Genomic DNA, 21,727 nt, shown 5'->3' with positions numbered 1-21,727 from the left:
CGGAACACGACGGTCTGCCGGCGGGGAAGGCGGGCCCCGCGCTGGGGACCCCGCCGGCAGCGCCGGCCAAGACAGAGGGGCGCGGGTGGAGCAGGGCCTGCCTGAGGGGCGGACGGCCGCCCCCCCCGTTCTTGCTGGGGAGGCAAAAGGGGTAAATTTGACAACGCTGATGTGATAACGTTCATACTGAGGCATTTTATGTATAAATGATAGTTTATACATAAAATTTATAATGTATGACTACGTATACATTTATATGTAGTCACTGAGATGGGGTCAATTTTTTTGTTTTGTAGAAACTTTAATCCTTCTTCGAAGCGAGCTGCAGCTAACCGCCTACTGAAGTGTGTGGCTGCGGAATTAAACAACTGGGATTTAGCTTTTCAGATGCCACTTTGCACCTTCGTTATATCTGTGTTTAGAGGAAATGCTGCTCACAGAAACTGGGAGGTGCGTACACCCATTTCCAGTAAGTTGGTGTCAGCACTGGGCGCCTGCAGCCGCGTGAGAAATACTTGGTTGAACAAGGGGATTGCAGGCTCTTGCCAAACAACCTGTGGTTCTTGTCTCTGTCTAATTCCTCATACCCCTTCCTCTTTTTGCTACTTCATTTTAAGGCAAAGCATGCCCTTTTACTGTGGTAAAAGGCAGTTCCACAATTCATCGTAACATCCTTTCTATCACTAGTCTTCCTTTGCTGGAGAAAGAAATACTGTTGCCACAGGAAGCAAAATAATATATGTTGTGAATCACTGAGGAGAGCTGCTACAGGAGGTCACAAAGTAAAGCCCCAGTTCTCAGAAGCGTGCTTCACAAATACAGATCATGCTACGTGACTTACACGCTTATCAGGCAAAAGTCTCTCAAGTTTCCCATTAAGGTAGGTGGTAGCAGAACAAATGTTTGTATCACTAAATAATAAGTTTATTTTTAAGGTGTTTCAATGAGAATTTAAGTATCAGGGCATGCTGGTAGTTCTAGCATCTTTTAGGTTAATTTATTAATGTTTAGATGTATTTATTGAAAATTAAATCTGAGTGGCCCTCTGCTTTTCAGTGAAGCTTGTAGAAGAATAAGGGCAGTGTCTTAGGAGGAATCACAATAGATGAAGCTCAATAGCTGGAGATTCTTTTTCCCCATGATGGATGGTAATTTTGACTCTAAAGTGGATCTTACACTGTCAGTTTTGCAGATTCTGTACAAGGCCACACATGTTTTAGAACTGCAAGACAGTATTAATCACTATTGTAATATAAAGTTATTACTTCAGGATGAAATTAACATTATAAGTGCGTAAATGTGTATGTCTGTGTATTGGGATAGAAGGATGCATTAGTTTCCTAACTTCCTAAATTACTTTCGTGAATTTAGCACTTGCATTTTCTAATTTTCTTTCTTTTTCACTTTTCAGTAATTCATTTCACTTGTATTTTCTCACTATGGTAATATTGCAAATGGTTTTGGAATAAATGAGCAGTAGAGATTGAACACGTCTACTCATCTCAGATTTCACTGAAGTTTGTTATTAGTCTAAGTTGAGTGTCATCATCTTCCTGATGGGTTTCAGAAAAGGTAATTGCCTTTTAATAAATAGATAAATATAAAGAAAAGATGGAAGAAAACAACTACTTTTGGCTACTTTTAACAAAACACAGAAGTATGCATAACATTTGAGGAATATATTCATCTTCTTCCAGTGATGGCACTGGTAACTCTGAGTGGTAAATATGAGGGCTAATGGCATGCAATTAATAGTAATATGTTTATTTTGCTGTTTAACATATGCTTTACCTATCTTTATTGTATATAGGCAGAACTGGAGAACTCAAACTATGCCAGTGGCCAGCTCATACTGTTGCTTAATTGAAGAGATACTCTCAAATAAGAGAGTATATAATAATAAAGGCAGTTATTACATGTTAACCAAACATACGTCTGGTTCTGTATTCATTAGAGTAATAGGTAGGTTGTATTCAAGCAGTTAAAACTGTTATATTCCAAAACAGGAATGAATGTTTGGTAGAAGCAAAGTCTTACCTTAGGATTTTTTCTCATCCTAAGAATGGATAGCAAAATCTTTCCAGCTAAGGGCAGACAATGGTGAGGTTTGTATGTAACAACATTATAAGGTGTCATTTGGAAACCAGATGTGAATAGTCTTGTCTGTATTGACAGAAATGGAGAAAGAATCACAGAGTACCACCATAAGGCTTATAAGCATAACAGCGGAGAATATGAATTGTCCATATTCTGTCACTTACTACCTATTCTATCTTTCCCTTCCTTTTTTGGATGACCTTTTTTCACTTGAAGCTGAGAAGTGAAATATGATGTACAGAATAAGCTTTAAAGTGAAAAAGTAATTTTTAAGATTGTTTCCTCTGCTTCCTGAATCACTGAAATGTTAAATCATGAATGCGTTATGTTATGCTAACCCAGAAAAGTAGGTTATAGTGTGGCAGTTCTGTATTTAGATTTAAGCTAAGATGGAATTTCTGACCAACATTATACAGAAATAAAGAGAGGTTGTTTTATGTTTGCCAGGACAATAACCCAAGTGTTTGGGGATTCAGTACCAAAGTTGCTGCTCTAACTGAAAAAAAAAAAAAAAAAAAAAAGACCCCACCCACTGTTTCCGTGTCCACTATTTAACCCAATCACAACACTGCTGGAGCAGGAGAGAGAGATTATTTTTCCGTTCCCACTAAATGGAAATTAAAATAAGACAAATAGTACTTTTATAAACCAGCCTTGGTAAGAACTTGACAACTAAATTGGTATAGCTAAATGGAAAAAAATAATCAGAATAATGCATACAGACTTAGATAATTATTAAGTTCAGAGAGGAAGATGTTTGAATTTCAGTGTAAAAACTGCCCAAAAGAAGTACTTATTTTCATACTAATTTGGTGAAGTTGATGAAAGTTGGTAAAAAGATTAATTTTTTTTCCCTGCTTAATCTATTGCAAAGCATGAAAACACATAGTTCAATAATAATTAAATAATGGGGGAATTACAGTAATGTTGTATGTGGAAAATGCATCTGGAGGAAAGCAAATGCCATTTCATAAGCTGTCAGTAGATGGCACAAACACTTATATAAAAATTTTGGGCGTTCCTAAGTATTGTTACACAGTAGGATAGAATTACAGGAAGTTTTCTTTTTGTCTTTTCCTGAGTAGGTTTTCTGCTTTTTCGGAGAGCAGGGATTTCTGGTGAGAAACTTTTCCTTTTATTCATGTTACATAGTTGCTAGTTGGCTAAAACTGTTTTATATTCTGCATCTTATTTGAAAATGAGCCATGTTTTCCATAGGTTATTAGCAAGTGTATGATGTACTTTCAAGTGTATGGGTAAGAAATGAGAGTCAAGTTGCTTATGTTCAGTAAATTTATCCAAAGAAGCTGGCGAAATAGCAGTCTCTTCGTATTAGCACTACACCTATAGTTAAGGGGGTCACAGTGATTTAATGGAAATAGTTTTTCTACAGTTCAGTTTCATCCATGTGAAACATATATTTTTTTAACATTTGAGTTTTGTATTACACCGATAACTTGTGAAGCACATGCCTTAATACTGAACCGTCATAGCTCAATACATTCTGTACATTTCTTATATGAAAGTTTAGTCAGTTTATACTGAAAAAACTCTTAAAACCTCAGAGATTGCTTCTCTGCTTATATCTTGGTAATGCTCTTTTTGTCAAGTTTGAAGACTTGAGGATACTTCTGAATTAAAAGGGATATGACTATGAAGGATAATTTATCCAGTGTTAGCCCCCAAATCACGTTACGTGTTATAACAGTTGTTAATTTTGTTGTTTCATAGGATATTCTAAAGAAAGGTTGAAGGTACTCGTAAATAATTTGACTAAATGCCAGGATATAGGAATGAGAAAGAAAATTAAGCACATGTGGAAGAATCATATCATTCTTTCACCTAGTCCCTGGCTATTGCTGAAATTTTGTCATAAGAAGAAATAAGGTAGATTTTTTTTCAGATTTCTCTTGAAGCTACATATTTTGTTTCATTCTATACACATTAATAGGGTTGCCCAAACAATCGGAAGAACAGGATAGAGGATGCTGATTATCTTTTATTCTCTGCACGTGCCCAAATGCCTTTTAAGGGCTATGATGGTAAAACTGCCTATAATTTTTCCAAATGAAAATCTGAAAAAAGGCTGGAAAAGTTTTGCCATATTGCCCCACTATTCCTAGATGATTTCCAAGCCTAGTTTCATACATTCTTTACAAAAGAAGAACTCAGTGGACTGTCTGTTTTTTGTTGTACTGTTGAAATTTCGTAATATAGGTTGTGTTAGATCAAGGAGAATGTACATTTTAGACCCAGTAATGAAATTCTGAGGAAGCTTGTGGAATGGTTAATGGTACAGAGGATGTAGTCCTTGAGGTTGTAGCTTTAGTCCAACAAGTGACGGCTATTACCGCCTCATTGTAGAGTCTCTAGAAATCATGTTTCAGTCCAGGTTTTATAGTCACGAGTCCATTTAAAAAAATGTCTCTGAGTCTAGTTCATATTCTTCAAGAGAGAATCTGATGAGAGGATGACCATACTTACCTCAAATATTGTACTTTCTGATCGAAGTGTATTATACAGTTGTGGGAAGCCTTCATAATGCATTGAATCACAGCAGTAATTCTGTAGGTAAGCTGCAAATTTTAGTCACCTATGAAATCAGACATGTTTTGTAAGAAACAGACTCATTACATATTAAATACAGCATATTTACCAAATAGAAATTTCAGTGGTGTGTTCTCTTAATAAAGAATGCCTCTCCTGAATGATAATAGGTGCCTTCATTGCTTTTTGAGTCAAAGGGAGAGATGAGAAATTTGAACCTTAAAAAATCAATCTCTGTGATGGCTCCTGCATAGCCATTTAATGATACAATCTGGTTTTTGTTTTTATTTGTTTGTTTTGCTACAGGATTAGAACAAAGATGGACAGATAAGAAAAGTATTGAGCATCTCCAAGGAACCAGAAACCAATATGACAGAAAATATGAGATCTCTCAGAAACCTTTTTCTTTACAAGTGTCTGTTTGCATTAACTTTTTGGAACCTTATCAGCCTGTCTGTGGAAAATGAACTCTTTACATCTATTTCTAACAATTTTCCAGAAGATGGTTCTGACAAGAAACTGAAGAGCCTGCCACTCCTGTATACAAATAGTCACCAGTCCAAAGCTAATTTTGACTGGGTTGTGATACAAAATACTACAGAAAGCCTGTCATTGTCAGAAATCACAAATGTCAATGTAAAAAAATTAGTAGCTTTATTATCTAATTTCAGACAAGGCTCCAGGTTACAAAATCTGACACTGACAAATGTATCAGTGGACTGGAATGCTCTTATTGACATTTTTCAGACTGTATGGCACTCATCCATTGAATACTTCAATATTAACAATGTAACACAATTGTCGCACATCGTACCCCGTGGCTTTAACTATTCAGGTACCTCTATGAAAGCACTGACAGTGAAGAAAGTTGTAATCACAGATCTGTACTTCTTACAGGATCATCTATACACAATATTTGCAGAAATGAATATTGCATCCTTGACAATAGCTGAATCAGAGATGATACATATGGTGTGTCCTTTGTCTGACAGTCCCCTTAGATACTTAAATTTTTTAAAGAACGATTTAACAGATCTTCTTTTTGAAAACTGTGACAAATTAATTCAACTGGAGACGTTAATCTTGCAGAAGAATAAATTTGAGAGCCTTTCCAAGGTAAGCTTCATGACGAGCCGTATGAAATTGCTGAAATATTTGGACATGAGCAACAACTTGCTGAGTCACGATGCAGCTGATGTGCGATGCCAGTGGGCTGAGTCTCTGGCAGAGTTGGACCTGTCCTCAAATCAGTTGACGGATTCCGTGTTCGAGTGCTTGCCAGTCAACGTCAAAAAACTCAACCTACAAAACAATCAGATCACCAGTGTCGCCAAGGGGATGGCTGAGCTGGAATCCTTGAAAGAGCTGAACCTGGCGTCAAACAGGCTGGCTGACCTGCCGGGGTGCAGTGGCTTTACGTCCCTGGAGTTCCTGAACGTAGAGACGAATTTGATCCTCACCCCATCTGCCGACTTCTTCCAGAGCTGCCCAAGGGTCAGGGAGCTACAAGCCGGGGACAACCTGTTCAAGTGTTCCTGTGAACTGCAAGACTTCATCCGTCTGGAGAGGCAGTCTGGGGGGAAGCTGTTTGGCTGGCCGGCGGCGTACGTGTGCGAGTACCCGGAAGACTTGCGAGGAACGCAGCTGAAGGACGTCCACCTGACTGAACTGGCTTGCAACACGACGCTCTTGCTTGTGACAGCTCTGCTGCTGACACTGGTGCTGGTGGCTGTCGTGGCCTTCCTGTGCATCTACCTGGATGTGCCGTGGTACGTGCGGATGATGTGGCAGTGGACGCAGACGAAGCGGAGAGCTTGGCACAACCACCCCGAAGAGCAGGAGACCGTTCTGCAGTTTCATGCGTTCATTTCCTACAGCGAGCGTGATTCGTTGTGGGTGAAGAATGAGCTGATCCCGAACCTGGAGAAGGGGGAGGGCTGCATACAACTGTGCCAGCACGAAAGAAACTTTATCCCCGGCAAGAGCATTGTGGAGAACATCATTAACTGCATTGAGAAGAGCTACAAGTCGATCTTTGTGTTGTCTCCCAACTTTGTGCAGAGCGAGTGGTGTCACTATGAGCTGTACTTTGCCCATCACAAATTATTCAGTGAGAATTCCAACAGCTTAATCCTCATTTTACTGGAGCCGATCCCTCCGTATATTATCCCTGCGAGGTATCACAAGCTGAAGGCTCTCATGGCAAAGCGAACGTACCTGGAGTGGCCGAAGGAGAGGAGCAAGCATGCCCTTTTCTGGGCTAACCTGAGGGCAGCTATTAGCATTAACCTGCCAATGGCTGATGGAAAGAGGTGTGGGGAAACAGATTAGGAATCTTTCTAATGGAGTTTCTTCTGGTTTTTCTTGGTGAAGCAATAAATACTTTATGATTTCCATTGGTTGTCAATGTGTTTAACTTTTTGTTACAGAACCTTGTTTCTACATAGTTGTCTATGCTCCCTCCTAACTGTAGGCAAAATTCAACTCACCTTACTGGAATTCTCTTGAGGTTGATACAGAGATTGCAAATCACAAATGAGTTTGGATGTGGATTTTGAAATACAGCTTGAAATACTGTAGTGAATTTTTCTCAGCAGAATAAAATCTGGAGTAGCTGGTATAGTCATGTGGAAGAGTGCTTGAGTTGCTGGAGAATTTGCAGAGCTGCATTAATCACAAGGCTTAGGCAGCTTGGTCACAGGACCTCTTTTGCTAAAATTAATTTGCAAGAAAGAAAATGACACATCCTGAAACGATGTCTAGAAGTCCAGAGCTTGAGATGATTCCTGGGTAGTGTTTTCTCAGATTCAGTGAAGCTTAAAAGGATAGGACCCAGATACAGGACTCTGTGAACATCCAGCACAGGTGGACAAAAGTGGCCATGCCACAAAAGAGGACTGAGTGAGGAAGAAAGGTTTTGGGCTAAAAAGCCCCTTCCTCCCCCCCCCCCCCCCCCAAAAAAAAAAAAAATAAAAGGAAAAAAAAAATAAAAGAAAAATAAAAAGGAAGGATGAGCTACTTCACCTCTTGGGCCTCATAGTTTGGCACTGCTGCGAGAGAGAAGCAGTGAATTGACAATCAGAGCTCTAATTCCCATCCTCTGATAGAGTCCTGGTACCATTTTGATCCTGAGAGATACCCTGACCAAAGGGACCGAGAGGGTATCTGCAGTAACATAACTGCCTTCATCATCATTAGCTATATCTTGAGAAACTCTTGACTTCTCTACATCCTGCTTTTATTTAGCTTTTTTTTTTTTAGCTTTTTACTTTTTTCTTCTCACCCATATATCTTACTTTATGCTTATCATTAAAAGAATCTGTCCTTTTCAGCCAAACGGTATCTTTCACAGCACAGCTACGAGCTGATCAGAAAGGCAATAATCAGTCAGAGGCTGAAGAAATTTGCCAGGTCTTGGGACAGCAGGTAAGACCCTCTATTCACGGAGTCAGAAAGACAAGCTACATTTACAATATTTGCTGTCCTTTATAGAAATACAGCAGACCCTGTTACCTGTACTTGTGCTGTTTTGCCTTCAAGAAAACATGGCTGGGCTCCGACAAACATTCAGAACTGCTAAAAATGATCACAGCAAACTTCCTCTTTGCTCCCAGAAGGGCAGGTGTTTGCCACCTGGAACACCAGACTTAAATGACCAGCAAGCAGGAAGTTTTGTGCTGGTTTTGGCTGGGATAGAGTTAATTTTCTTTATAGTAGCTAGTATGGGGCTATGTTTTGGATTTGTGCTGAAAACGGCATTGATAATACAGAGATGTTTTCATTGTTGCTGAGCAGTGCTTGTACTAAATCAAGGACTTTTCAGCTTCCCCTGCTCTGCCAAGAAGCTGGGAGAGGACACAGCTGGGACAGCTGACCCCAGCGGACCAAAGGGCTATTCCATACCATATGACGTCATGCTCAGCATACAAAGCTGGGGGAAGAATAAGGAAGGGGGGGGATGTTCGGAGTGATGGCGTTTGTCTTCCCAAGTAACTGTTATGCGTGCTGGAGCCCTGCTTTCCTGGAGATGGCTGAACACCTGCCTGCCCATGGGAAGCAGTGAATGAATTCCTTGCTTTGCTTTGCTTGCACACATGGCTTTTGCTTTCCCTATTAAACTGTCTTTATCTCAACCCACAAGTTTTCTCACTTTTACTCTTCCGATTCTCTCCCCCATCCCACCAGGGGTGAATGAGCGAGCGGCTGCGTGGGGATTAGTTGCCAGCTGGGGTTAAACCACGACACTTTCAAAAATGCGTTTCAACATGGAGACGAGAGAAGAAGGGATGTTAAGATGAAATCCTCATTTAGTATAGAATGTTTGCATTTTATCTCATTCTTGTCTTCCATTATTATGAACAAAAGATTTTAATTTTGATTTTTTTTTGCCTGAGGTCTAAGCAGGCTGAGGTCTCTTGACTTGAAGTCTTGAACTGTGAGTGTCTGTTTAATGACTTGTAGGCAAAAGGTCAAATTTAACACCTTTAGCTCTCTCATCCCATTTAGCCTCAAAATTAATATACCTATTACCAAATCGCAGGCATTTCATTCAGGACTGCAGAAAGAAATGTTTTCTGTGCTTCCTCCTTCCCCTCCAACTAATGCTTCAGTGTATGACTCATTTAACCCTTAGAAAACTGAAGATGGACAGACTTAACTTGGCTTGCCCATCCCTTTCACACAACCAGGGACAGCTGGGTTGTTACATGGTGGCTTGCTTGAAAATTTTCTTTGAAAGCCTCAGAGTTGTAGGTCAGCAGCCCTTGAAACTTCTGTAATACAGTTAATGTCCCCTGTTGTGTGTGAAGCTTTCAGAACTCTTGTGGCTTCTTCTGTTGGCTGGAGGACAGAGAAACCCTCTGAAAGTCAGAGTGCACCAGGAATCCTTCCTGATACTCAGGTGGGAGCACATAGCTGTTGCCAGAAATTAATTATTTCTTTCAGGAGTGGAAGGTTTTAGCAGGGGTTTGCTTGCTGCTTTGGAAAGAACTTGGGAACTACGTGACCTCTGGCAATGTAGCTGATGCGATCATAAGCAGAAACGTATAATTACAGGTTTCTGGTATATGTCCAAAATCCTTTTGTGAATAATGTTGGAAAGGGAGGCTTGTAATGAGCATGGGGAGCAATTAAAACTTGTACTTTGGAACTGGAAGCCCACATACTATTAGATTTTTGTCCGTGCTATGTGCCAGATAATTGACAAAACAGGTACACATGCAGGTACACATGCACAATACTGCATCTAGTTTCTCTGATTCTACAGGAGAGAATGAGTTTCTCAATCAATGCATATCAGAATATTTAAAAAAAATATTTTCGCTTCCACCATACTCTGAACACTTTCTATAAAAGCAGTTTTAGTCCAAGAAGAAATTTCTCCTGTACGTGGGCCCATGTGTTAGTCTCACAGCCCGTGTCAGCCACTTTACCTGCACATTTTGGAAAGTAGCTACCCTTTTCTGTGCACCCTGGTGATGTGAGTCTGCAACTGGCTCTGCACTGAAAGCTGTAACTGCTAATGCACTCCAGGTATCAGGAAAAGGGAGTATGTAAATATATTCTGATGTCAGATACCGTATCAGGGCAGATTCCTGGCATTTGACTAGTCATCTTGGTGACTAGCAGGAATGCTATTTTTACATACATAATAATATCAACATACCAAACTGATAACATGGGGGTCAAACACCCTCCAAAACCTAGAAAATGTGCAGAATGAAGTGAAAGTGTAAATGTTTTTATGTATATTTAAGTAGCGTGTAGTATAAAGGAAACTGAACTGCAACAGACTGGGAGTCCTGAGGCAATGTGGGTTGCCCTGCTGAGAGCTCAGTTCTTTTTTAGCTTTGGAAATGTTACAAAGCGTCGGCACTGAAGCTCAACTGCAGAGGGTTAGAGCAGGGAAAGGCGCTCGAGAGAAAAGAATGGGACTCTGTGGGAAATGAGGCATTCCTCAAAACCTCTGGAAAACCCATGTTTTTACTCAGAGCTTGAGTTTGGCTGGGTTTTTTTTCCAAAACGTATACTGAGATTGACTATAATGCTTATTTGTAGTGACTGTTCGGTCAAGAGGAAGCAGTATTGAAAAACCAATAAACGAGAAAGTTCTGTATTCTGCAAGGTGGCTCTGTGTCACCAGTTAGATTTCCACAGCTTTGATCCTTGCATCTATTTATGCCCAAGCAAAATAGGCTTGGGCATAAATGCGATATGTTGACTTGTGGTGGCATTTAGCTCTTGTTTCACCTACTCGACACAGAGGGTTAAGTTGTGACAATGAGAGCTGCAGCTGAAGATAAGGTCCTTGATACGACCAAACACTGGCTTTGCAACCTTTAATAATTGAATAATTTTATTAACTTTTCATGAGTGCTTGGATGAGTCCATCCACTCTGGCTATGTTTTAACTTGGTATTTCGCACGTGTAAGTTCCCTTCTGCAGTTCCAGTTGGAGAGCTTCTTCACACCTTTGGGCATTGTGCTGGTCCTGAATAGCTTCTGGTACCCAACCAAGTGTAGCTGCGGTTCCTCTCTGGGTAAGTAATCACAACATACGGGCAGAAGTGTGAAATGTACCTTGAGGAAAGGCTGTTTGTGAAGATAGGTTCTCACTGATAGAATCAGCTACAAAAAACCCCGGCAATATAAACTTCAGAAATGGAACAAGGCATCTGCATGAGTGTACACACATGCTGACTGTGGGAAAGATGGTATTTAGCTGGTACATTTCAGGATGCGTGAGCAGAAATACACTGCTTTTTAGTTTTTGTGTATCATGCAAAACGACTTAATCAGTAAACTGAAACCAGCCCCAAACACCGCTTTGCTGGATTGGTTAGTAAAAATAACATTATGCAATGTTCCTAATGATTTAACAGAGGTATTCAGGAGTATCAGTTTTAACTAGTTGCAAATTTTTCTTTATGGCAAACTGTTTATTTTAATCTATTTTAAAGTCTCATAAAGAAGGCTGGTAAGGAAATTAAACATACTACAACTTAAGGTGTAGATGCTTTTGCTTTTTACAGCTCTGTGTGTACTGGAGTCAGTTCTGACGAAAGCTGATGGTGTATTTGATTTTGACCATGCAGCAAAGCTTTTTCATGGATTATATGGGAAGTAAAACTGCCAGTGGTTTGCGTAATTTAGTTCTCAATTTGACTGTGATATTATTGTTCTGTCAACAAGTGCCTGAGTCTATTCATTTTCATGGATTAATGCCCAGCAACGGGAACTTCTCCTTTAACTTGAAAACAAGACAGTATCAGCTGTATCAGACTCTTGCTGCTTATTGAGAAACATTCATGATCCCCGGTCTTGTCTTGGGTCACAGATGTCTCAGAGTTTTCTGTAATGTATCACGCAGGTTCACTGCACTGAGGAAAGCGGAATGGTTTCAGTTCAGTTTCAGTTCAAACTATCTTACTCATCAATCTCAAACTGAAAAACAGACATTTTCTTTCAGCAAAGCAAAGGGTTAAATTCGTCTTTACAAAATTAAAAAGGAAATTGCAAAAGAAAAGTTTAAAAAGGAATCTAATGCAAGCTTGAAATATAGCTGGCACCGCTATCTAGAATAAATTTTCATACTTCTCGTCTTTCTTTAGCTGAATCCCTTCTTGCCTTCAGCTCTCCTCCAAGGTGCTGTTTTATGGGGTGGAGTAAGCTCTAGACTGACTCCAGACTAGGCCAAGGTGCCCCCTCTCCCCCTAGTTTGCTCATACCTGAAGAATTCATTACATACTTCATGAATTTAATCTTTACATTCATTAAGATTAAACAAATCTTCGTTCATTTATTCAGCTCGGCTTCTTTCATCCTCACTAATTAATCTTACTGGAGCATGTTGTATTAGTTCGGAAGCTTATGGGAGTGAGGTGTTGGGTTTGGTTATTTCCCTCTGCCTTTGCAATGCGCTCGCTCCCTGCTCTGTTGATTTGTTCGCTAGGCTCATGTCCCTGCTCAGGACGTTAACTGAAAGGCTGCTTCATTGGATTCCTCCCTCCCCAGATTGCCCTGTATCGCTGTATTTTTCATGGCTTCTTTACAGCTTTCATATCATAGCGAATATTCTCTGTAGTTCATTTTTAATGATTTTTTAAAGAAAGCTACAATGCAGGGCTTCCCTGATAACCATCCAAGGCATCTCTAGTGTAAAGATGACTGACCTGTAAAGGTTTTGAACTGTGCCAGTTTGCCCCTGTTACTAGGTTTTGAGGTCTAAGCTTTTGCCATCTGCCAGTGTGCTACATTAAGTAGTCTGCTTGCTGAGGAAAATAACTCAGCAAGAGGTTTTGATATGAAGAGAAGTTGGTGGTGAGGGTTCTGCTTCCTCTTTTCTGTGCGTGTAAAAGAGGAGATGCAGTTGATGAATTTCTAGAACATCTGTGTAACCATCAGAAGCAGACATGAAATTAGAAATGCAGAATTATTTAAACAATCGTGCCTTGGTGGACATTCTGTACTGCAGAGAGGTTTATTTCCTCCTAAACTGTACAGTTATGTAAATATTACAGAAGTAAACGTATTTTGAGTCTGGACTGTTAAAAGTTTACTTTCATTTTGCTCTTAATACCTGCATTGTGGGGAAATTTGGTTAATTCTTAGAATTATATAGCCTATATAAGAAAACCCTGTTCTTTCTACTTCCTGAGGTAGTGATTATTAAGGAGTTAGCATCTCATCTGAGATTCCCCAGCTTGAAGATTACATATGTTTGAAGTTCTGTTTTGAGGATGTGAAGCGAGTATGCAGAGGTCTTTTGCTGGTTCTTTGATCGGAGATGAATTCCACGCACAAACGGTGGGCTATATTTGCTCCATTATTTACATTTTTTTTCTTTTTGTTATATGTATTTTGGACTCCATCAAATCGCAGGTGCTGGTGTTTCTTCACTGTTGGAAGATGTTCTTGCATTTTGAAATTTCAGTGAAAATGCTCATCTGTATGTTGAATTTCAACAAAGAAGAAAGGAAAAAAATGTTTGGTATGGCAATTTTCATTCTCAGCCAACTCTAATTTAATACCATCATAAAACAGTGTTGGAGGGGTAACCGTTGATCCTTACGATTGCTTTGCTCCACGTATCTGCTTTATTCTTTGACTGTGGCACTCTTCAGTGCTATACAGCATGGATCGTCCCTTCTTGCAGTGTATAGCATAGCATGAACAGTAAAGTAAAACGCATCTGGCAATGGAGCATGGATCATTGTTTTTTTCTCCCTTCAGAAGATTTCTTGCTTTGTTCCTGACGTCTCTTTTGCCCAGGGGGAAGTTCCTCCAGATAGTTCCAGCTCAAAGTTCATTTGATTCAAGAGGTTCTTTACCAGCCGGGACTCTGAAGAACAGGGTCAGCTGCTCTTTGAAGGAAGCTGGGCCAGATCTCCTTGTCTCGGTTCTTCTTGTGAGTGATATTATACTTTGACCAACCATCCCAGCTTAATTTCTATTCTGTACTCGGATACGCTAGCACAATTTTCTGAAGATAGAATTTGACCTCTCCATTGGATTTTATTGAGGTAGAAATTTACACTTTACTGATTATTCTTTTATTGCTTTTGGTGATGTTAATTACACATATTTTTGCTTTACTTATTTGAAAGAAAATTTGATTAAGCTTGCTAGGAGACTTGAAGGGGTAGGGATGAGTTTTGATATCAGTCAATCAAATTATTGGGGACTAACATATGTTATAACCTAGAACTGAAAAAATAGGCTTTTGGGTTTTATTTAACAAAAGATTACACAGGGGCAGAATTTTAAAACTTTGGGTTTTTTTCAAACAAAATCAGCACAGGAAAAAAAATTGGGGCTGTTTGTCTCCTGAAACAGTTTATGAGTTGCTCATACTTCAGGTTGTCTGTGTGTTGTGTTAAATGCTTGATGACAAGAGAGTAATGCCCAGGTCATGCTTTCTCATGATAGGACTGATGCCTCTCCAAATGCATGTAGGCTATTGATCAGCATGACCATATATTAATTCCACTAGACCATCTTCCATAGCCACAAAATCTTTCCCTCCCTGGGCTTTTTGATCCTTAGAACTAGACTCATTGTCCCTCACCATTTCTAGAGAGGTTCTTTGTCGAGTTGCAGCTGTGGGGTAATTTGGAAAATGTAGGAAATTTCCTAGGATGCCTAGGAAATCCTGAAGTCTTTGGAAGTGTCAAGTGTTTTCTTTCAGGTTTTGGATACCACTGCTTCATACATAGTGTCTGGTTATGCTGTGGTTTTCCTGTTAGTATGCTTTCGGACAGATCGGCATTACAATATTCATGAGACAGTATAATTCCTCCTCAAGCTTCTTGGCTTACTGGAAAAATGGACCCCTATGTCTTTGTGCTATAGCAAAGACAAAGGTGATCAGCTTCTCTGATCAGCTGACCCTGAGGGGGTGCATGGCTGTGTCCTGGGTCTTTGGGGTGAGAAGAGCAATATCCTTTGGCTTTTCTGACTGAAGAGATGATTGCTTTTGCACTGGTTCCTGTGAGGGTCCATGGGGCTTTTGGAGCTCTGTCCCCAAATGTGTCTGGACATGGGGTGTAGGGAAAGAGCAGATGGGAGGCTTGTTGTATTCTCCTTTACTCCTAAATGCATTGATGTCTGCTTGTACCAGTTTTGAATTTTTGAAGATTGTTGAGAAATTTGCATTTCTTAACATCTTTGTGATTTTTTAACTTACAACTGATTGTATTCCTCCCATTATAAAGGAATTAGTTTCTACTTAACTGAGAAAATCAGTAATTGGAATTAAATAACGGGGGTGAGGAGGATTGACAAGAGCTTAGAACAAGAGTATGTAAAAGTAAAATTTTTATTACATACATTTTGCATTGAATTTTATTTTAGCAATAAAAAGCGAATTCAACAGTTCTACAATTCAGCAAATTCCATGTGTTTTCTTTTCATAGGGCTGGACTCATCACTGAGACATATTGAACAGCAAACAAAGATACGCTTCTATGTTTCTGTAAGGAACCAGGATAAACCTGGAAGGCATAATGGGACCCCTTACAAATATCTATGTTTTTGCTAGCGTCTTTACATTCACGCTGTGGAGTAATATCCAGCCAACTGTGGAGAATGAATTTATTGCAAATTATTCAAGCAGTTTGCTAACTAATGTTCCAAAAAACATTCCAGTCCATACTCGTGTATTAGATTTATCACATAATAGGATCTCTGGACTTAGTATCTCAGAATTTATTTTTCTTTCTGACCTTCAAGTATTGAATCTTTCTCATAATCTAATTACGGAGCTTGACTTCAGTGTCTTCATTTTTAATCAAGATTTAGAATACTTAGATTTATCTCATAATAACATTTTGAAAGTTTACTGTCAACCTCTTGCATATCTTAGACATTTAGATCTTTCTTTCAATAAGTTTACTGCCCTGCCCATCTGTCAGGAATTCAGGAACATGTTTCGTCTGGAGTACCTGGGGTTGAGTGCCATGATGATACGAAGGTCAGACTTCAGGTATATCATACATTTGCAGCTGCACACTGTCTTCCTAACCTTAGAAGACTTTTCTCTGTATGAGCCTCGGAGTCTGACAGCCTTGAATACAAGGAGCCTCCATATTGTTTTTGCAGCAAACCAAAACTTCAGTTTTTCCCTCTTGTATGATGGAATGAGCACTTCAGAAATCTTAAAAATAGTTAACTTAAGATATACCTTGAGCTACAAAGATTTCCCTTCTCCTTCTTTAACACTTCTGAAGAAAATCAAGACAACAGCTCTGTTGCTTGACACTGTGGACTTACAATGGGCTATCATTTTGCAAATTTTCCTGTTTATTTGGTATTCACCTGTGGAGCATTTGACTGTGAGAAATTTGACTTTTCGGGGACCACTGGGGGATCTGACTGAGTATGAATTTCTACCCTTATTAAGCTCTCTGGAACAATTAATATCTTTGGGTGGCTCCATGAAAGTGCTAACTTTGGAACATGTTCGTAATAAAGTTTATTATTTCAACCAGGAGATTCTATATAGACAGTTTTCAGAGATGAATATTGCCAGTTTGACAATATATGATGCGTCTATGCCACACATGCTTTGCCCCAATAGAACAAGCTCATTTCAGTATTTAAATTTTTCTCATAATGCCCTGACGGATGAATTGTTCCAGAATTGTGGCACTCTAACAGATCTGAAATTACTTATTTTGGAGAGGAATAAATTTGAGAGCCTTTCCAAGGTAAGCTTCATGACGAGCCGTATGAAATTGCTGAAATATTTGGACATGAGCAACAACTTGCTGAGTCACGATGCAGCTGATGTGCGATGCCAGTGGGCTGAGTCTCTGGCAGAGTTGGACCTGTCCTCAAATCAGTTGACGGATTCCGTGTTCGAGTGCTTGCCAGTCAACGTCAAAAAACTCAACCTACAAAACAATCAGATCACCAGTGTCGCCAAGGGGATGGCTGAGCTGGAATCCTTGAAAGAGCTGAACCTGGCATCAAACAGGCTGGCTGACCTGCCGGGGTGCAGTGGCTTTACGTCCCTGGAGTTCCTGAACGTAGAGATGAATTTGATCCTCACCCCATCTGCCGACTTCTTCCAGAGCTGCCCAAGGGTCAGGGAGCTACAAGCCGGGGACAACCCGTTCAAGTGTTCCTGTGAACTGCAAGACTTCATCCGTCTGGAGAGGCAGTCTGGGGGGAAGCTGTTTGGCTGGCCGGCGGCGTACGTGTGCGAGTACCCGGAAGACTTGCGAGGAACGCAGCTGAAGGACGTCCACCTGACTGAACTGGCTTGCAACACGACGCTCTTGCTTGTGACAGCTCTGCTGCTGACACTGGTGCTGGTGGCTGTCGTGGCCTTCCTGTGCATCTACCTGGATGTGCCGTGGTACGTGCGGATGACGTGGCAGTGGACGCAGACGAAGCGGAGAGCTTGGCACAACCACCCCGAAGAGCAGGAGACCGTTCTGCAGTTTCATGCGTTCATTTCCTACAGCGAGCGTGATTCGTTGTGGGTGAAGAATGAGCTGATCCCGAACCTGGAGAAGGGGGAGGGCTGCATACAACTGTGCCAGCACGAAAGAAACTTTATCCCCGGCAAGAGCATTGTGGAGAACATCATTAACTGCATTGAGAAGAGCTACAAGTCGATCTTTGTGTTGTCTCCCAACTTTGTGCAGAGCGAGTGGTGTCACTATGAGCTGTACTTTGCCCATCACAAATTATTCAGTGAGAATTCCAACAGCTTAATCCTCATTTTACTGGAGCCGATCCCTCCGTATATTATCCCTGCGAGGTATCACAAGCTGAAGGCTCTCATGGCAAAGCGAACGTACCTGGAGTGGCCGAAGGAGAGGAGCAAGCATGCCCTTTTCTGGGCTAACCTGAGGGCAGCTATTAGCATTAACCTGCCAATACCCTTTGAAGCAAATGAGGAGCAGAGTGATGTTACTTCTACTAGTAGTGTAAGTCAGTATGTGAATATCTGACTTGAGTGTCTTGCATTAAATTGTGTTAATCAAATTTTTATCATTTTTTACAGTATTCCTTGTTTATAGCAAAATGTAATTGTGATAGATTCAGAAATTGCTATTGCTTCTTCTAGTCATGAAAGTAGTCAGAAGTCTTCTGTATTTGCCCGTCATCAACAAAGGGAAGGAGAGAGAAATTTTCATAGTGATTACACTGATTTTTGTAGACTTGTGTTGCCTTTATTTTGGACTTTTCCCACTGATTCTAGCCATATTCGAAATTAACAAAAGTAGTGGTTGGTTCAATGTCATCAGGACTGTCAAGGCATGCATTTAATCCTTGTTCTGACATGGATGTTGTGTGATTAAGGTAGAAGGGATCTGCTTCCTTGGGTTTAACTAAATAATACAAAGAAAAGAAAACTCTTGTTTAAATCCTTTCCTGTACATTGCTATAGTAGATGTCAAGGGTACAGTATTTGTACATCTTCAGACCTCACTGGGCCTTCTTATGAGTCTGTTTTCCCTTCCTGGAAGTCTTTCTCTTCATCACAGACGGAGACTTTTCTGGGTAAGAGCTGAAAGTTTGAGCCATTAATCTCTGTTTAATATTATTCTTCCTTTGCTGGACTGAACATTCCCACTTGCCTAGATTTTCCTGCCAAGTCATGATTTCATAGAATTCACGATTTGTTATCTTCAAAATAATAGTTAATATCTGAACTTATGACATTTTTATAGTATTATAATATTGCTGCTTTCTGCTACGATCATATCAAGCTATATTGGGTTGCTTGTTTTTCCTGTTTTCTAAAATGTAGTTATATATTTCAATAAAATATGTTTCTTATGAACTCTTTCAACTGTAAGAGGGCAAAGAAAAACTACATGCCTCAATCTATTACCGTTCCATTACAAAAATTTCCCTCAGTTGTGCCACAGTAATTCTGTTAAATTATAAAATATATTTTATTGCTATCTCTCTGCAGCAGCTAATAAGTAACCTGCATTATAATATAGTCTTATAGGTATTTAGAATATGTTTTACGTGGTAATAATGGGAAAACCCCTCATATTTATAGAAAGCTGGCAATGCTGCAAGTGAACAGTAGGAAACAGAACTTGCACGTCCATTGAGAAAGAGTGGTATGACCAGAACTGTCACTGAATTAGGTCATTTCTTAAGTATTTAAACTCAGAAGCTTGATGTTTGGAGGTAAATCCCCTTTTATCTCCAGACTTTCACTGAACTCTCTTACCTTGCCCTTTTATTAGCAGGTGCTGAGGGTCATCATGCAGGTGAAAAAGGAATCTTTTTCATTGGGAAATAACTTCTCTGCTAAAATCAGCTGATAAAACTAATGGTATTTGTTGATAGGAGACACCTAATCATTTGCTGCGCTTGGATTTAATTTGACAACCTAATAAACCACTCATTTTTTGTCTGTTATTAAATTTCCTGGTGTCATTTCACTGGTGATGAGGAGCTGTGTAATTATACTTACCGCTTAATGGAAATGCAAAGCCCTCTGATCACAACCGTGAGCGGCACGCAAGGTGAGCAAGCCGGTAAGAGGATGCGATCCTTGACGCTCGCCAAGGCGGCTGGCCGAGCGCCCGGCAGGCGCGTGTGGTGGCAGCAGCCGGGTGAAGCAGTGCACGGGCAGCTACGGGACAGCTTCCCGCTGTCCAGAGGTGCTGAGCCGCCGCTGTGCACCCACCTGCCGGCTCAGGTTAACGGGGTATCGCAGTAGGATGCTCGGTGCCTGGCTCTAAATGTAGACCTTTGGAAAGAAGAGCTAAAAATCTCTTCATTTCAGGTGAAGTTGGCTACTGACTTGTTTGATAACACGTAACTGAGATCTCCTCCTTCCCAAAGCCAGGACCAAGCTTTCTTTGTGTACCTTAAAAAGGGCTGCTAAACTCTCAGTACTTCAGTGGGAGCTGGTGGATGCGGCATGCTTGAAAAGCAGGTTATTTATGATGAGGGGAGATGTCCGAAGACACAGAGGAGCTTAGCACTCTGCAGGAGTTCGAGTCAGGAAGGCTTTACCCTACCCTGAGAGTCACTTGTGCTTCATGGCAACCCGGCCCGGTGGCCAGGGCCATCGGGCACAGCGGTCTGCTGCCCAAAGTGCATCACCAACCTCCTGTGCCAGCCAGCCAGTTATGGCAGGCTGCGAGGCGCTTCCCACAGCAGCAGTGATGTTAGACCTGGGGCTGCAGCCTGAACGCGCTGCTGGAGCTGTGACGTTTCCTTCTGAACAGGTTTTTCCCCAGCTGTACAGCATCCCTCTGGGTGCAGGTTCTTCACTTCCTCCGAACATCGCTGCCTGCTCTGAGGCAGTTGCCTGGCTAAGCTTTAGTGGCTTCTTTATTTCACCTACAGCCAGAGTTACATCTGTCTATAATTTAAGGCTTGTGTGCTGTACAGCTCTCGGGTACTCAAGGACCCGTTCAGTTGCAGAGGCCAGCGCACATTAAGCTGGTTAGGAGTTTTGTAGCCTTTACCTCTCCAGGGCTCCTCTGAGCTTTGCGGCAGAGAACGCTACCAGAAAACCTGTGCCCCTCCTGCCTGAAAGACTTCTCCCCCTCCCGAGTGTTACAGTCTAAGGACACGATTAGCATTCACACTTACTGGTAACGTTTTAATGGGCACATATTCTGTCCTGGTTACTTGACGAGAAAAGAGGAAGTAAAATTTCTCAAATCGGGCTTTCCGGCCTCTGTAAATGTAATGCATCCGCAAACTGGGGTTTTTGTCCTAAATAATGTACAGGGTCTGGGCCGTGGAAGAGTCTCTCACCCTTAAGACTGTTCTGAAACCTAAGTTGTAGGTAGGTGAGAAAGGAATAATCTGGTTTCCGAAGTCAAGTCTGCCAAGTATATTGTTTTTGGGTATTAACCCTGTAACACCCCTTTATACTCTGTCCTTATACCTCACAAATCTTTCATGTACATGCCAAGTATTTCAGTTATTTACATACTATACCACACCCTATAGGCGCTTCAAATACACTTCTGAGTTCCTTTGATAAAGCAGATTCATTTTAGGTTTTTTTTAAGTTAGCATTTGACAGTGTTTCTCATCACTTCTCTGTCGAAACTTCCGTTTTCTTCTTCCCTGAAACTCTGTTTCTGTTCAGAGGGTACGTAAAGTATTAATTATTTTTTGTTTTGGCCCAATGAAGCAAATTCTTTTCTTCACAGGTTTTTATGAGGCAATGTGCTATTGAAGATTTTTTTTTAAAAAATGTGTTCATAGAGTTGTTTCTTGAGAAAAGTTTTCAAGACTTACAGTACACGAGTATCTGGTTGAACTCTTGAAATACGGTCCTGCTGATGGCCATGTTTATAAAAATGATGTCAGGTGCTGCTCTCGCTGAGCTCACAGGCCTGGAAGCACACATGAAAGCAACGTTGTGTATCGACTTTGTTAGTGCTCGGCCAGACCAGAGTTTTAATCATAGAGAATCGAGGATACGTTAAATGTGTTTTTATGGCTAAAAATTGCAGTAGGGAAGTGAAGATCAGTCTCGAATCCTTGAGCAGATCTCTGTGCATGACAGGATCTGACTCAGTGATAGAAAGTAAGACAGAAGGAACAGCTTCATTTCTTAACTGTGAGAAAAGAAATGTTT

At 40.7% G+C, this 21,727-nt stretch overlaps 2 protein-coding genes across 10 annotated transcripts; both read left to right on the top strand.

The window, feature by feature from the left end:
- Position 1: 1 nt before the first annotated feature.
- Positions 2-19,445, top strand: LOC142409002 (toll-like receptor 6). Of its 9 annotated transcripts, none has more exons than XM_075499918.1 (5): positions 2-179; positions 688-880; positions 13,525-13,633; positions 13,876-14,050; positions 15,558-19,445. In XM_075499918.1, exon 5 carries the CDS (start codon positions 15,648-15,650, stop codon positions 18,102-18,104), a length of 2,457 nt encoding a protein of 818 aa, XP_075356033.1. In that variant the 5' UTR covers positions 2-179; positions 688-880; positions 13,525-13,633; positions 13,876-14,050; positions 15,558-15,647; the 3' UTR covers positions 18,105-19,445. The 9 variants fall into 9 exon arrangements, with proteins under 9 accessions (XP_075356033.1, XP_075356037.1, XP_075356040.1 ...); XM_075499922.1 differs by having other exon boundaries at positions 13,876-14,165; XM_075499920.1 differs by lacking the exons at positions 2-179; positions 688-880 and adding an exon at positions 906-3,215.
- LOC142409001 (toll-like receptor 1) lies at positions 5,014-7,040 on the top strand. Its single transcript, XM_075499916.1, has one exon. It carries the CDS (start codon positions 5,014-5,016, stop codon positions 6,973-6,975), a length of 1,962 nt encoding a protein of 653 aa, XP_075356031.1. The 3' UTR covers positions 6,976-7,040.
- Positions 19,446-21,727: the final 2,282 nt, after the last annotated feature.

Source organism: Mycteria americana, chromosome 4, assembly GCF_035582795.1.
Source record: "Mycteria americana isolate JAX WOST 10 ecotype Jacksonville Zoo and Gardens chromosome 4, USCA_MyAme_1.0, whole genome shotgun sequence".
NCBI classification, from domain to species: domain Eukaryota; kingdom Metazoa; phylum Chordata; class Aves; order Ciconiiformes; family Ciconiidae; genus Mycteria; species Mycteria americana.
This window is presented reverse-complemented; position numbering and strand designations above follow the sequence as displayed.